The sequence below is a fragment of the Leptonychotes weddellii genome, chromosome 2, assembly GCF_054177405.1.
Source record: "Leptonychotes weddellii isolate Sample4059 chromosome 2, ASM5417740v2, whole genome shotgun sequence".
Classification (NCBI taxonomy): Eukaryota; Metazoa; Chordata; class Mammalia; order Carnivora; family Phocidae; genus Leptonychotes; species Leptonychotes weddellii.
In genome coordinates this window covers 228,713-241,887 of record NC_138370.1, presented here as the reverse complement: position 1 = coordinate 241,887, position 13,175 = coordinate 228,713, and the positions used below count along the sequence as shown (strand labels likewise).

At 54.7% G+C, this 13,175-nt stretch overlaps 1 protein-coding gene across 1 annotated transcript in view; it reads left to right on the top strand.

Annotated features, from left to right (window-relative positions):
* The first annotated feature begins 2,182 nt into the window (after positions 1-2,182).
* Positions 2,183-13,175, top strand: part of TDRP (testis development related protein) — a 13,785-nt gene continuing 2,792 nt past the window's right edge. The window contains exons 1-3 of the mRNA XM_081807006.1: positions 2,183-7,806; positions 11,603-11,706; positions 12,981-13,090. Coding sequence (XP_081663132.1) covers positions 7,729-7,806; positions 11,603-11,706; positions 12,981-13,090 — 292 coding nt within the window. The 5' untranslated portion in view covers positions 2,183-7,728. The remainder of the gene's footprint in view (positions 7,807-11,602; positions 11,707-12,980; positions 13,091-13,175) is intronic.

Genomic DNA, 13,175 nt, shown 5'->3' with positions numbered 1-13,175 from the left:
GGAAGGAGGGAGAACCGGGCCCTGCCTGCCATCGGTGAGGTGTGTCCGTGACCGACCATGGGCCGTGTCTGCGGAGTCTTCAAACGCTGACTGAGAACTGCAAGCCCCACGCGGCTCAGGGGAAAGCTGGAAGTAGCTGCATCCCTTGGCCCTGCCCCGTGTGACCGTGGAGGAGGGCCCGGAGGGGCGCAGAAGGCAGCGCGGACCCCTGGCCCACGGCTCCCCGCGTGTTGCAGCTGCTGCGTTTCGGGCAAAGCCGCAGCTGCGGCCACAGCTCACCTGGGGGAGGCCTGATCCTTTGAGGGCTGTGTGTTGGGGGGTGTTTCCACGCTGTGTCCTGCTTTGTGTGCGGTTGTGCGCAAGTCTAGCCTTTGAGAATAATCATTTTTCTTTTATTCTCAACCTAAGCCTCCTTGAAGTATTGAATATCTGGTAACGCTGGGTTTTGTCTGCTTTTATATATTCCCATTGCTGCGATTGAAGGGGGAATTCGGAGACTTTATGGGAAGTGGGTAGGAGTAGGTGGAATTTTTCATTGGTTTCTGGCAACATGTTCATTAAGTTCACCTGCCTGAAATATTTCTAGTAAAAAAATCCCCATATTTTGGATTTTGGTTAGCAAAGTAATGGATGACTTCTCTTCATTGGGATTGCTTTTTCTAGTTCCTTCCAAACACGTCTTAAGCATTTTTGTCTTCATCTGTTCCGCCTGCTGTAACAAAATACCAAGGACTGGGTGGCTTAAACCGCGGAGAGTAATTCTCACCGTTTGTCGCTCTCAGAGTGGTGGTGGGGCCTCTCTTCCAGGCTGCACACGTCTTGCCGTGACTGTGTCCTCCCGTGGCAGGGCCTCTCTGTTTTCAGGGCCGCTCCAGCCTCATGAACTCCTCCCCCGAAGGCCCCACCTCTGAGCACCATCACGTCGGGGGTTAGGGTCCCAACATGTGAACTTTGCGGGGCAAAGACCTTCGGACCATAGCAGCCTTCGTCACTGTGAACCACGGTCTTCCTCCTCCTGAGAGGCGGAAGAGTTTTGCAGGAGGGCCGGCATGAGGAGCCTGTTATTAACGACAACGAGTGCTCGGCAACAGGTGCATGTGGATTCGTGCAGCACATGATGCGCTTGCTGGATCCGTGGCTTGTGGTACCTGTGGAACAAGAGGATGTGACCCCAGGGAGGCTACAGCCAGGCTGCTTCCCACCGTGATCCCTTCGCTGCACGGGCCGTCGCTCCACGTGCGTGAGCGCATGTGTCTGTCTGCATTAGGCATACACGATTAGATCGAGTTATGATTGATACTGCTTACATAAATTGAATATTAGTCATCATTGAAGAAGGTTAATTTTCATTTCCACGAAATACTTTGTTAAACAGTTAGGTGCAGGAAGTAAAAATCCCCTTTTCCGCGCTGTCCAGATTCTCCTTGCTCTAAGTAAGTAATCACCACTGTCCGTTTCGTCTCAAAGAGATGTTGTAAAGGACAAAAGGGAGAAGTTCCTAGGGCTGGGAAATGGTTAAAAATGCTGCCTCAAAGCTCTGAATGAATTATTACTAAATTTAGGTTCCAAAATGTGCATAAGCAAAGAACACAAGTTCATTTGTCTTGATTATCTTGTCACGGTCTGTGTTGAAGTGCTGGTTTTTGTTCTGAAAAGTAAACGGCAGAGTGTGAAGAAGTGGGTTAGCTCAAAGTGTAGACTGGCCCCACTGACAGGCACTGACAGGCCGCGTGTGGCTAAAGAGGTGCCCTGTTTCTGCTGACAGTATGTGGATTTCTAACGCAGATGGTTTTAAGATGGTGGACTAAGTATGGGTGTTAGTTTGGGATTCTCTGACTCGATGCCCCTCCTGCTTGTGAAGAGCTCTCAGCTCCCTTGGTAAATGAATGTATTAGGGACCCTGCTTTCTCTGTTTTCTGGCTTCTGGACTCCATAAACACGTCATTGTTGTATTCCAAAACTAAATGAGAGAAAGAGAACTAAAGACAAAAAGGAACCTGTTACCCCGGATGCAGTGTCTGAGCCTGTCAGAGGAAACGTGAGGAGCCCCACTGTGGGCTGGCAAACAGGCCCTTCCTCTCGTGTTTTACAGAAACTGCAGGGAGGACGTCTCGTGGAGGCTGGTGCCTGGCAGAGCCCAGGGCGAAGTAGGAAAGCTGTTTTCACCACCAGGTCAGCAGGCCAGCAAGGTTCCTCTGAGCTCTGAGGCCACACGTTGTCTCTGAGGCGCCTTTGTTTTTATATCTCTGCCAGAATCATTAAACTTGCAGAGATAACCTGGTCCCTGTCTCAGGTCACGATCTTCTCCTGTGAACAAGAAGATACTTTTGTATTCAGAAGACTCTTGCTTTTCCCATTGTTTTGCCCATTTTTCTACTTGGCTGTTTTTATTTAATTTTTTTAATAAAATCCTTTTTGTTGAAGTCTTTGGGATTTTTTTTATGACTTTTCTTTTAATTCCAGTATAGTTAGCATACAGTGTGATGTTAGTTTTAGGCGTACAAGATATCAATTCCACACTTGCATACGTCAGCCGGTGCTCATCACGCACAGCAACGCACTCCCTAATCTCCCTGTTTCCTCCTCCCCTATCCTCCTCCCCTCTGAGAACCCTCAGTGTGTTCTCTGTAGTTAAGAGTCTGGTTCTTGCTTTGCCCCCTCCTTTTTCCCCTTTCCTCATTTGTTTCTTAAATTCCACATATGCGTGAACTCACATGGTATTTGTCCTTCTCTGATTGACGTATTTCACTTAGCATAATACTCTCTAGTTCTAGCCACATCTTGCAAATGGCAAGATTTCATTCTTTTTATGGCTGAGTAATACTCCATTGTGTATATATACACCACATCTTTATCCATTCGTCTGTCCGTGGACACTTGGGCAGCTTCCATAGCTTGGCTACTGTAAATAATGCTGCTGTAAACATAGGGGTGCACGTATCCTTTTTTAATTTCATGTATTTACTTACTTGACAGAGAGCCTCTGTGCTGCCCCCCGTCGTGGGAGCTGGAACAGCGGTTTTGTTCTGAGCTGGGGCTGCCGCTTCAGGTTGTCTGTTCAGCCCTGGGACCTCCTCCCCCCTCCTCCTGTGTCTCGTTGTGTCAGAGACAGTAGTACCCTGACCCCGTCTCGCAGTTGGGTTTTCATGTGTTCTCTTCTAAACGTGTCTCTGTTGCACTGGGCATCTCTTCAGCAACACCTGGTCTCCTTTTTGCGTCCTCATCTGCGTTTTGACCTGCCCCGGCCACTCCCCCCGACCCGTCTTCCCTGCTTTCCTGTCCCTCCAGGACCAGGAGGACCGGCCGCATGAAGGGCCCAGCCTGTCCTTTGTCTCCCGGGCCTTGTGAGCGTCCCTGCGCGGGCAGCAGGCTGAGCCCTCTCTCCGGCCCCTTCCCACGAGTGCTGCTGGTCCGCGGGGACAGCCAGAGCTGAGGCTGCTGGGCCGAGAGGGGTCTGGGCGGCTCTCCTTCCCGGCAGGAGTCCTCATGTGATGTAAAGTGAACTCGGCCGTCTTGCGTGCATCTGGAACAGCACCAGTTGCCCCTCGCGGGGAGAACTGAGGGAACAGTCCTGCTGGCTCAGACAGGGGTGCCAAGTTCTTACCACGGTAGAGCACACGCACACGAGCGCTCTAGGCTGGATGTCTGTGCCCCTCTGGGGTCACTTGTTCAGACCTAACCCCCAGCGGGATGGTTCGGCCAGGGGCCTCTGGGAGCAGGTGCTTCCAGAAGAGACCCCGTCTGTGAACCAGGAGGAAGTGGGCCCTCACCCAACCCCGGAAAGCCAGGCCTGCCTGCAGAACTGTGAGAAGGAAACGTTGGTTAAGCCACCCCATCTGCAGGGTATTTTTTATAACTGCCCAAACTAAGACACACATGTACAATTTAAAATTAACTGAAGGATGGACACTGATTCTCTTTGTAATTTCTGTCTTCTGGCCAGCCCGTTCTTTTCTTCAGGTCTGTTTGCATGGAAGATGTACGCCTCCCAGAGAGATGTCAGTATGTAGACTTGTAAACGCTTCACGCAGATGTATCAACGTGCATATACACACGGACACGTCTAAACGGCCACGGCTTGTACTGCGCATACTGGGGGCGGCGCGTGGTAGGGATTCGGATTTGTGCGCGTCTTGCCAGCTGCGTCATTTTGGGGCCTGCGGCTCCTTCCAGCCTCGCCTGGCTCGGGCACGGACGTCCTCCACTCTGTGTCCCTGAACCTGCTGCGGGTGGGCATGAGGTGTGACCCCGTTTGGGGGGGTGTTTTCTTGTAAAGATGTGCTCGGCTCTGAGTCCTGGGCATGGCTCTTCCCTTCCATCCACACGGATAACCCGGGGGCTGGTCCGTGGCCGGGGTACGGAGAAGAGCTGCGAACCCGACGGGCAGATCCCTGCCGTATCAGAGGCGGTTGATGGCAGGCATTTTCGTCGTGGATTAGGAGCTCCAAAACGTGTGCGCTGCTGTGTTGTGTGCGTGGAACGAGCGCCGAGGCCGTGGGTCACGTTGAGTTGCAGGCTCCCCCCGAGGGCACCTGCACGGGGCACAGCGGACAGAATGCGATTTGGAGAGCAGACCGCGTGACGCGCTGCCACTTCTCTGCTTCCGGGGCCTCGCCCGAGCCGCCCCGACAGATGAGAACGGTCCGTGGGCGGCTGGGCAGCCCGCCTCTCCCGGAGAGGCCTGTGGCCCCCAGCGCTGCCTCCGTCCCGGGTTTTGCATGGAAGCGGCCACGGCCCGCTGTGCTCCTGGCACCTCAGGGAGGCTCTGTTCTCCAGGAACAGAGTCGGGCTCCCGCCTCACCGTGGATGGAGGCTTAGTCAGGGACAGGGCAGGGACAGGGCAGGCGGGCGCTGTCTGTGTCACACCTGCCGGGACCCAAGGGCACTGCTGCCCCTCGTTTGCCACCGGCCCTCAGTGGCACGTAGGGCTGCTCATCCCCATCCTGCCTTGGGGTCATCTGAATGGCCTTTTAAAGGGTGGGTGTTTGGGCGGGCAGAGCTCAGGGGCACGCTGCCCCTCTTGGCCCAGGGCCGCCTGCAGCAGGAAGGCTGGCCGTGCCCTCCACGGCCTTCCCAAGGCCCACGCTCTGTGGGTGCTGAATGCGCCATCAGAATTGTCCCCGTGGCCTGACGGCGCAGTTCTGCGAGAGGGCCGGGCACTCAACAGTTTGGTTATGAAATCCATTTCTCCAGGATTCCCAATTTCTCAATAACTTCAGACTGTCGAAACCTAAGCCTGTGGTGAGTTCTGCCATTTAGAATGGTCTGGAAAAAAGTTAGGCTTCTTAAATGCCATCATGACTGAAACCTTGGCCTGGCTCCTCGGAGACAGAGCAGACCGTGCTGTCCCCGCGGGGGACACTCCGGAGCGGGGAAGGCAGGCCGCGGGGTAACTGTGCTCTCCATGGTCTGCAGCGGGCCGGGCTGGGGGTCACTGCTGCTGGCGGCAGCGTGAAAACCTGGACTTGCGCTCTGCTGGGACGGAGGACGGGGCCCCCGGGTTTCACGGGCGCTCACCTCTTTTCCATCCACAGCAGGAGACGCGTGCAGTGCGCAAGCGATTCTAGGGGTGAGAGGACCCCTCGCACCAGATCACACACCGGATCGCACAGCTCAGACCTCGTGAGATGAACTGAAATGCTGACCTTGAACTGTCACCACATCATTAATGAGAACAGTGTCTTCCTAACAAGACATTGGGATACCTGGCCTAACAAAGATTTTTAATTTTCTGTCCTGACCTATGAACTTAAATACCTTTAAAAAGTACGCACATTGGGCGCCTGGGTGGCTCAGATGGTTAAGCGTCTGCCTTCGGCTCAGGTCATGATCCCAGGGTCCTGGGATCGAGTCCCGCATCGGGCTCCCTGCTCCTTGGGAGCCTGCTTCTCCCTCTGCCTCTCTCTCTCTCTGTCTCTCATGAATAAATAAATAAAATCTTTAAAAAAAAAAAAAAGTACGCACATTAAATAGCTTTTGTGAAGCAGTGACGTATCGACATTACATAGCATCTGGGCTGGACCGGCACCCACAGCTCTGTGGCGTCCATGGAACCGACCGGAACACTGTGTTCCCTGCGCTCGTTCCTTTTTTCGGAGGCATGTGGTTATTCTACTCCCTTTGTCCTCACCAGTGAAGTGCTGTGGCTCATTCATCACCCTTCAGCTTTGACATGATTTGAATGATGTGGTAAAATGTGTGTTTTGTTTTGTTTGAAGATTTTTATTTATTTGATGGAGAGACACAGCGAGAGAGGGAACACAAGCAGGGGGGAGTGGGAGAGGGAGAAGCAGGCTTCCCGCGGAGCTGGGAGCCCGATGTGGGGCTCGATCCCAGGCCCCTGGGATCATGACCTGAGCCGAAGGCAGACGCTTAACGACTGAGCCACCCAGGCGCCCCTTCTCCCCTAATCTTTATCCTTTCCTTCATTCTGCCAACTTTGCGCCCAGTCTGCTCTTGTTTTTCTAGTGCCCTGAGGCATCGTGTTCTGTTGTTCACCTGAGATCTTGTTTCTGTGTGAACGTCCCTCTTAGAACAGCTTTTGCTACATCCCACAAGTTTTTGTATGTTATTTTCCATTTTTGTTTGTCTCTAGATTTTTTATTTCCCCTTTAATATCTTCTTTGATCCATTGTTTGTTCAGAAGAATGTTTTATAATTTCCAGGCATTCCTGAGTTTCCCGTTTTCCTCCTGTATTCATTTCTGGTTTTACACCCTTGTGGTCCAAGAAGACACTCCACGCGTGCTTGAAGAGTGTGCGTCCCACTGTCGTCAGAATGTTGCGTGCGTGTCTGCTGGGTCCGTTAGTCTGTAGTGTTCAGGTCCCGTTTCTTTATTGATTCTCTGTCTGGATGATCCCTTGTTGATAGAGGGGCATTAAATCCCCCACTATTAACTGCATTACTGTTTATTTCTCCTTTTGGCTCTGTGGGTTTTTGCTTAGTGTGTATAGGTGTTCTGATGCGTGAATATTTACAACGGTCATGTCTTCTTGATGGACCGACCCCTTCATTGGTATATAACGATCTCCCTTGTCTCTCGCTACCATTTTTAAGGTCCATTTTGTCTGATCTAAAGATAGCCACTCCTGCTTTTTTCGGTTACCATTTGCTTGAAATCTTTTTTTCCACACCTTCAATCTCAGTCTACATGGGTCTTTAGGACTAAAGTGAATCTCTTGTAGGCAGCGTATCTTTGGATCGTGCGTTTTTATTTATTCAGCTATTATATATCTTTTGATTGGAGAATTTGACTTTTTTATATTTGTTGGTAGATAAGGACTTACTGTTGTCATTTTCTTGATTGTTCTCTGGCTGTTTTGTAGACACATTGTTTCTTGCTTCTTATCCTGCCCTCTTTTTTTGTGTTTTGATGTCGTTTGGTATCAGTGTACTTTAACTTTTTATAATGATCTTTTGTGTGATTACTGCAGGTTTTTCCCCTGTGGTTATCATGAGGATTTTGTGAAACAGTTTACTGATAACTTCAGTAGCTTCCTCAACTTGACACTCTGTTCCCTGCCCTCTCACGTTGGAGGCTGTTGGGGCTACAGTTTACGTATTTCTTACATGGTGTATCCAATAACAGAATATGATAGTTCTGGTTATGTTTACTGTATTTTAACCTTTAAAGTTGTAAGTGAATTATGTACCACCAGGACTGTATTACAGAACTGACCAACTAAATTTACCTTGACCAGTGAGTTTTATGTTCCTGCTCATGTTTTTATGATGTTAGTTGGCATTTTGTTATTTCCTCCTAGAAAACCCCTATTGAGCATTTCACGGAGGGCAGGCATAGCGGCGGTGAGCTCTGTCCACTTTTGTTTGTTAAGGAAAGTGTTTTATCTCCCCTCATTTCTGAAGGATAGCTGCGTCAGGTATAGAATTCCTGGTTAACAGGGTTTTCTTTGTCTGTAAATACTTTGAATACATCATCCTATTCTCTTTTGGCCCCAAGAGTTTGTGGTGAAAAATCACCCCATATAAGGCTAGTTCCTTCTGTGTAACTTGTCTGTTTTCTCTTGTTGCTCTCAAAGTTCTCTCTTTGTCTTCGACAATGTAATTATAACGTATCTCACCGAAGCCCTATTCAGGTTCAACCTGTTTGGGGTCCCTTGAGCCTCGTGAATCTGGACGTCCATTTCTGTCCCAGGCTTGGAAACTTTCAGTCGTTACTGCTTTAAATACACTTTTCTATCTCTCTCTCTTCTCCTGGAATTCCCACAGTGCAGGAATAATTCCCATAGGCTTTCTTCACGCATTTTTCTTTTTGCCCTTCTAGTTGGAAAATTTCAAAGGTCACTCACTCTTTCTGCATCGTCAGGTCAGCTGTTGGAGCGCTTGAATTTTTCTCCTCAGGGGTTATTCAGTTCTAGGATTTCTGGGTTATTTCATGGTTTCTTTTTCTTTGTTTTACTTTTCATCTTGCTTGTGTGTTGTTAAGAGCATTACTCTGAATTTTCTATGTGATCGTTCATAGACATCCATTCGTGTGTTGTACTCAGAGCTTGCAATCTTGTGGGGCCAGCAGGACATGTGCTTGAGGGCGTGCTGCCTCCAAAGGTCATCTGGCCTCTCTGAACGTGTTTGGCGATGAGGCACTTCTGCCAAGTCGCTCCAGCAGAAAGAATTTTGGTCAGTTTTGGATGATTTCACAGCTTTTTCTTCATGGGGCATGAAGTGAGGTGCAGCTGAGGTCGGGGCAAAAGGGACACCTTGTTCTGTGTGAAGCTCATGTTCTCGTTTCCACAGCCCAACTTCTTGGGTACCACTCGGGCTATAGATAGAACATCATTCTGTCTTCGTTTTCCTGGCTGTCACTTCTCCGAGCCTGGCCGTGGTTGTAAAGAGCTCTGGAGCCCCGGATCCTGTGTGTCCAGGAGGCGCTGGGCCCGTCTCCCCTTTGTTACAGGGTGTGCTGCCCCCGGATGGGACGAAGATGCCCGACAGACACAGCCCGCACTGGCTCTCCACCGCAGGAGAAACTCAGGTCCTCGCGAGCACACCCAGTCGCGGGCGTCCTTTAGAATGGTGTTCGGGCCGGGGCCCCTCTGAGGTCGGGCCCGCTGGGACCTGTGGGGTGACTGCAGTCGCGTCCGAGTGCGGCACGTGCGACGTTCCCTCGGGCCCTCCCTGGCACAAGGCGCAGATGCCAGCGGGGGAGCCTGCCGTCGAGCCCGGTGCGGGGAGCGTGTGTTCAGGACCAGAGTCGCGGGCTGAGACGACCCCCTCCCGGCCGAGCCCGGGTCTGGCTGCCCGTGGCGTCATGGGCGCTCACGCGGAACTCCTCGGCCGTGTCTGTGTCTCTGCTGCTTATCATCTCAGTGCGGTCGCTCCTGTGACTTGGCCTCTTCCAACGGCTCATCCGCGCCGAGCGTGTTGCGCGCTTGTCCTGACGACTCGCGGTGCCTCCGAGGCCGAGTCCCAGCCGTGACCCTGGACGAGCGCGCGCTGGGCGGCGGAGCCTCGCTCTCGTGCCAGCGGCCCGTGCCGAGGGGAGGCGAGGCGCAGGTGGAGGCGGGCGTTACGGGCAGTCCGCGCTGGGCCGTGTGGGGCGGAGATCGGGGCGTGCGGCCTCCGCGGGCTGAGGGCGTCGGTGTGTCTGCGGGCGGTGAGCGTGCACCGGCCGCCGGGGAGGCGCGGCGGCCCGAGGCGCAGAGCGCAGGCGGGGAGCGCGTTCCGTGCGCCGCGCCGAGTAGCCGAGTAAATTCTTACTCCTCGGGCTGGCAGTTTAAGGCGCTTCCCTCGGGGTTCCCGTTCGCTGGTGTGTGGTGGAGGCGGACGTGCCCTTCGGCCCCCGCTGCCGCCCCCGCGTCTTACTGAGAACGGCGACGCCCGGCACCGTGTGAGCTGAACGCGTAGGGCACGACGGTGTGAAGTGATGCCCACGCCCCGCTCGCCTGACACCCGGCTTGTCGGGAGCGTTTCCGCTGTGATGAGCGTCCCGGGGTCCGCCGTGCTCCGTCCCAGCTGTCGTGCGCCCGCACACCCCAGCGCTGGTTTCTCGGCGCCTGCACCTGTCCCCTCCCCCAACCTCCTGCGGCCGCCGCCGGCAGTTCTTTGGGGACAGTGTGGTCTCCTGGTTTGGACTGCACTCGTGCGTGAGACCAGCTGGCGCTGATTCTCAGCACAGCCGTGTCCGACGGTGGGACCCCTCGTTGTTCACGGCCGAGAAGCAGCCCGTGCGCGCACGGGACCCTTCCGCTGGCCGTGCGTCTGGGCATCTGCTTCCTTCGCTGTGAAGCCCCCCAGGCGGGCGCCCGCTGCCCCGTTTCCCGCCGCGCCTTCACCGGTCAGGAGCCTTGGGAGGACGTCTGCGGCTGCTGGGCTCCCCGGCGACTGCGCCCAGAGATGCTGCGAAGGGTCGACGTGAACGGGGTCTACCCCCGCGTGGCGCGTGTCCTCGGAGCAACCGCGGGCTGCGGGTGGCGCCGCCGTGGCGGACCGGCCCGGGGGCAGGTGTGATGGGAGGGACCTCAGCCCCTCAGGAGGCCCGCTGTCCTCGCCGCCCGCGCCTATGAGACGTGCCCCACAAGTGTCTGACCGTCCGGGCAGGAGCCCATGAGCACCCGGCTTCGGGGGAGGCCCCTGAATGCGGGGCGAGACCGACGAGCTCGCACTCGGATTTCGGTGACGGCCCAGGGAGTTGTGCGTCCGCGAGGACGCGGGGCGGCAGGAGGGCCTGGGACTGAGCGGCCCGTGTGGGGCCCCCGGGCTGGCAGGTGCCTGCTGAACCAGGTCCCGCGGCAGAGCCGGTGGAAGGACGGGGCCTCCCCAGACCTCGTCGCGGGGTGAGCAGGAGCGCGTGCGGGGAGGCCCCTGCCCGAGCCTGGGCTCCTGGTGCTGAGCGGACACCCGTCCTCCCCCTCTGCCGGGGCTGTTTCCGCCTGGGCGGCGTGAGCGCTGCCGCCCCGGCCCGGCCCTGCCCTGCCCGGCCCGTGCGACGCGTCTGCCGGCCTCCCGGCCTGCTGGCTGCTCCCCCCGGCACCCCCGCCTCGAGGCTGCCTGCGTCCGCGTCCGTGAGGCAGGCTCCTGAGGCCTGTCCCCGCGCGGCCCTGACCGGTCCCCACCCGCAGTGGCCCCGCGGGCTGGCGACCCAGCCTCTGTGGCGTCAGAGTCTCAGACGCCGAGTCAGCACCGTCGCGCCGCCTCCCGGTCCAGTTTCTGGGGTTGCTTTAGGTCACGTTACGGGTTTAACGTCTCAGAGCGCTAGGGTCACCGTCCTCCAGGCCCAGCTGTACGACCCCAGGCGCCGAGTGAGTTCACGGGGACCTTCCTTTCCCTCCGACGCTTCCTTCTTCCTAACGCAGACCTTGGGATGTGCGCAGAGCCAGACGCCAGGGTCAGACACAGCCTGACGCGGTGCCTTCCTGTCCGCCTCGGGCCGAGGGGCTGAGCAGATGCCGCCCAGCCTGTTCCTGAGCGAGGCGACCGGGCCCGGCCGTGGGCTCTGCAGCCGGGGGACCGCGTGTGCGCGGAGCTGGCAGAGGCGGGACGAGTCTGCGCTGTTGTGCTCGCCTGAGGCTCCAGGGTCACCGGGTACAGAACCGTCTTCTTTCTTTCCTCCATCGGAGTTGACCGTTTTCTAACCTCCTGTTAGGTTCAGGGAGCAAGTTTCCGAGGCTGGAAAGAAGTGACTTCTCTGTTTAATAAAGACGACGAACAACACCTGCTGGAAAGATGTAAATCCCCCAAGTCCAAAGGGTAAGTGTCCGTGGGTTCCGGGGGGGGGGGACGGTGAGTGGACAGAGCAGAAGACGTGGCAACAGAAGAAAGTAGGAAGTGAGATGCGCTTTCCCAGACCAGCTCTCGAACTCGGGATCGGAAACCACTCAGCCTTCAAAGCAGCCTCTAGCCATGCGTGAGAGGTTTACTGACTGCAGAAAATCAGGGGGGAGAAAAGTTAAAAATGCAAAGGATTGGTGAACTGTAAAAGATTTTAGAAAATTGAATATATTTAAACTGACATATTGCTGTTTATTTTTTGTTTTTTTTTTTTAAAGATTTTATTTATTTATTTGAGAGAGAGAGAGAGACAGCGAGAGAGGGAACACAAGCAGGGGGGAGAGTGAGAAGCAGGCTTCCCGCGGAGCAGGGAGCCCGATGTCGGGCTCGATCCCAGGACGCTGAGATCATGACCTGAGCCGAAGGCAGACGCTTAACGACTGAGCCACCCAGGCGCCCCATATTGCTGTTTATTATACACAGAATTTTTAAAAGTCTATTTAAACATGAAAAGATAAACTCAGTGAGAGCTGAGTGGGATTGCCAACGGCGTGTTTGACGAGAGGTGAGCCTCAGGGGGCCTGGCCGCAGAGGAGGAGCTGTTGTGGGGGCCAGGGGCGTCCAGGCTGCCCCGCTCCAGCCCCACGGCCGGGACTCCTCCTCCTCACCCTCCTGCCCGCCCCACGGAGGGCTGTGGGCCTGGGTCCCCGGGGTCAGCGTCTGTGGGGTCCCCCAGTCCAGTGCACGGGACTCTTGGGGGGTGCGGCCTAGGCTGTGCGTGCACCGTGGCGTCCCGGGGATGCCCCTGCTGTTGGGCCAGAGGGACAGCGGCCCGTCCCCGGCCCCCTCATGTCTGAGTCTCATTTGTGTTCAGCAAATTACCCACTCACTGCTCTGTATGTGAATAGCTGTTGAAAACGGATTTGATAAATGGAGTATTTGTCCGCATATTTCTTAACTAGGACCCTGCATTTCCTGTTTTCTACTTTGCTCAAATACTTGAGTATTTCCTTGTGTGAAAACTAGCTCTTTGTGTACGGCCAAGTGTGGTACCTTAAAATACAGCTTTCACGGTTTCCCTAATACGCAGTGACGAATTTTTTTACTAATTTTAATTAAAATTCTTTATTACAGATTTGTGGTCACTTTCTAAATGACTTAAATTTTAAAAGAGTGTTAGGTGTATACGGTGGACACTAATTGAGGGCCTGAGATCACTGGTCACCAACACTTGGCTGTCTTGTCTCCCACAGAACTAACTTGCGGTTAAGAGAGGAGTTGAAGACAGAGAAGAAGTCTGGATTTTGGGACAATTTGGTTTTAAAACAGAATATTCAGTCTAAGAAACCAGATGAGATTGAAGGTTGGGAGCCCCCAGCGCTTGCTCCTGAAGATGTGACAGCCGACGCGGGTGACGCGGCGAGTGGCCGTCCCCCTCGGCCAGGCTG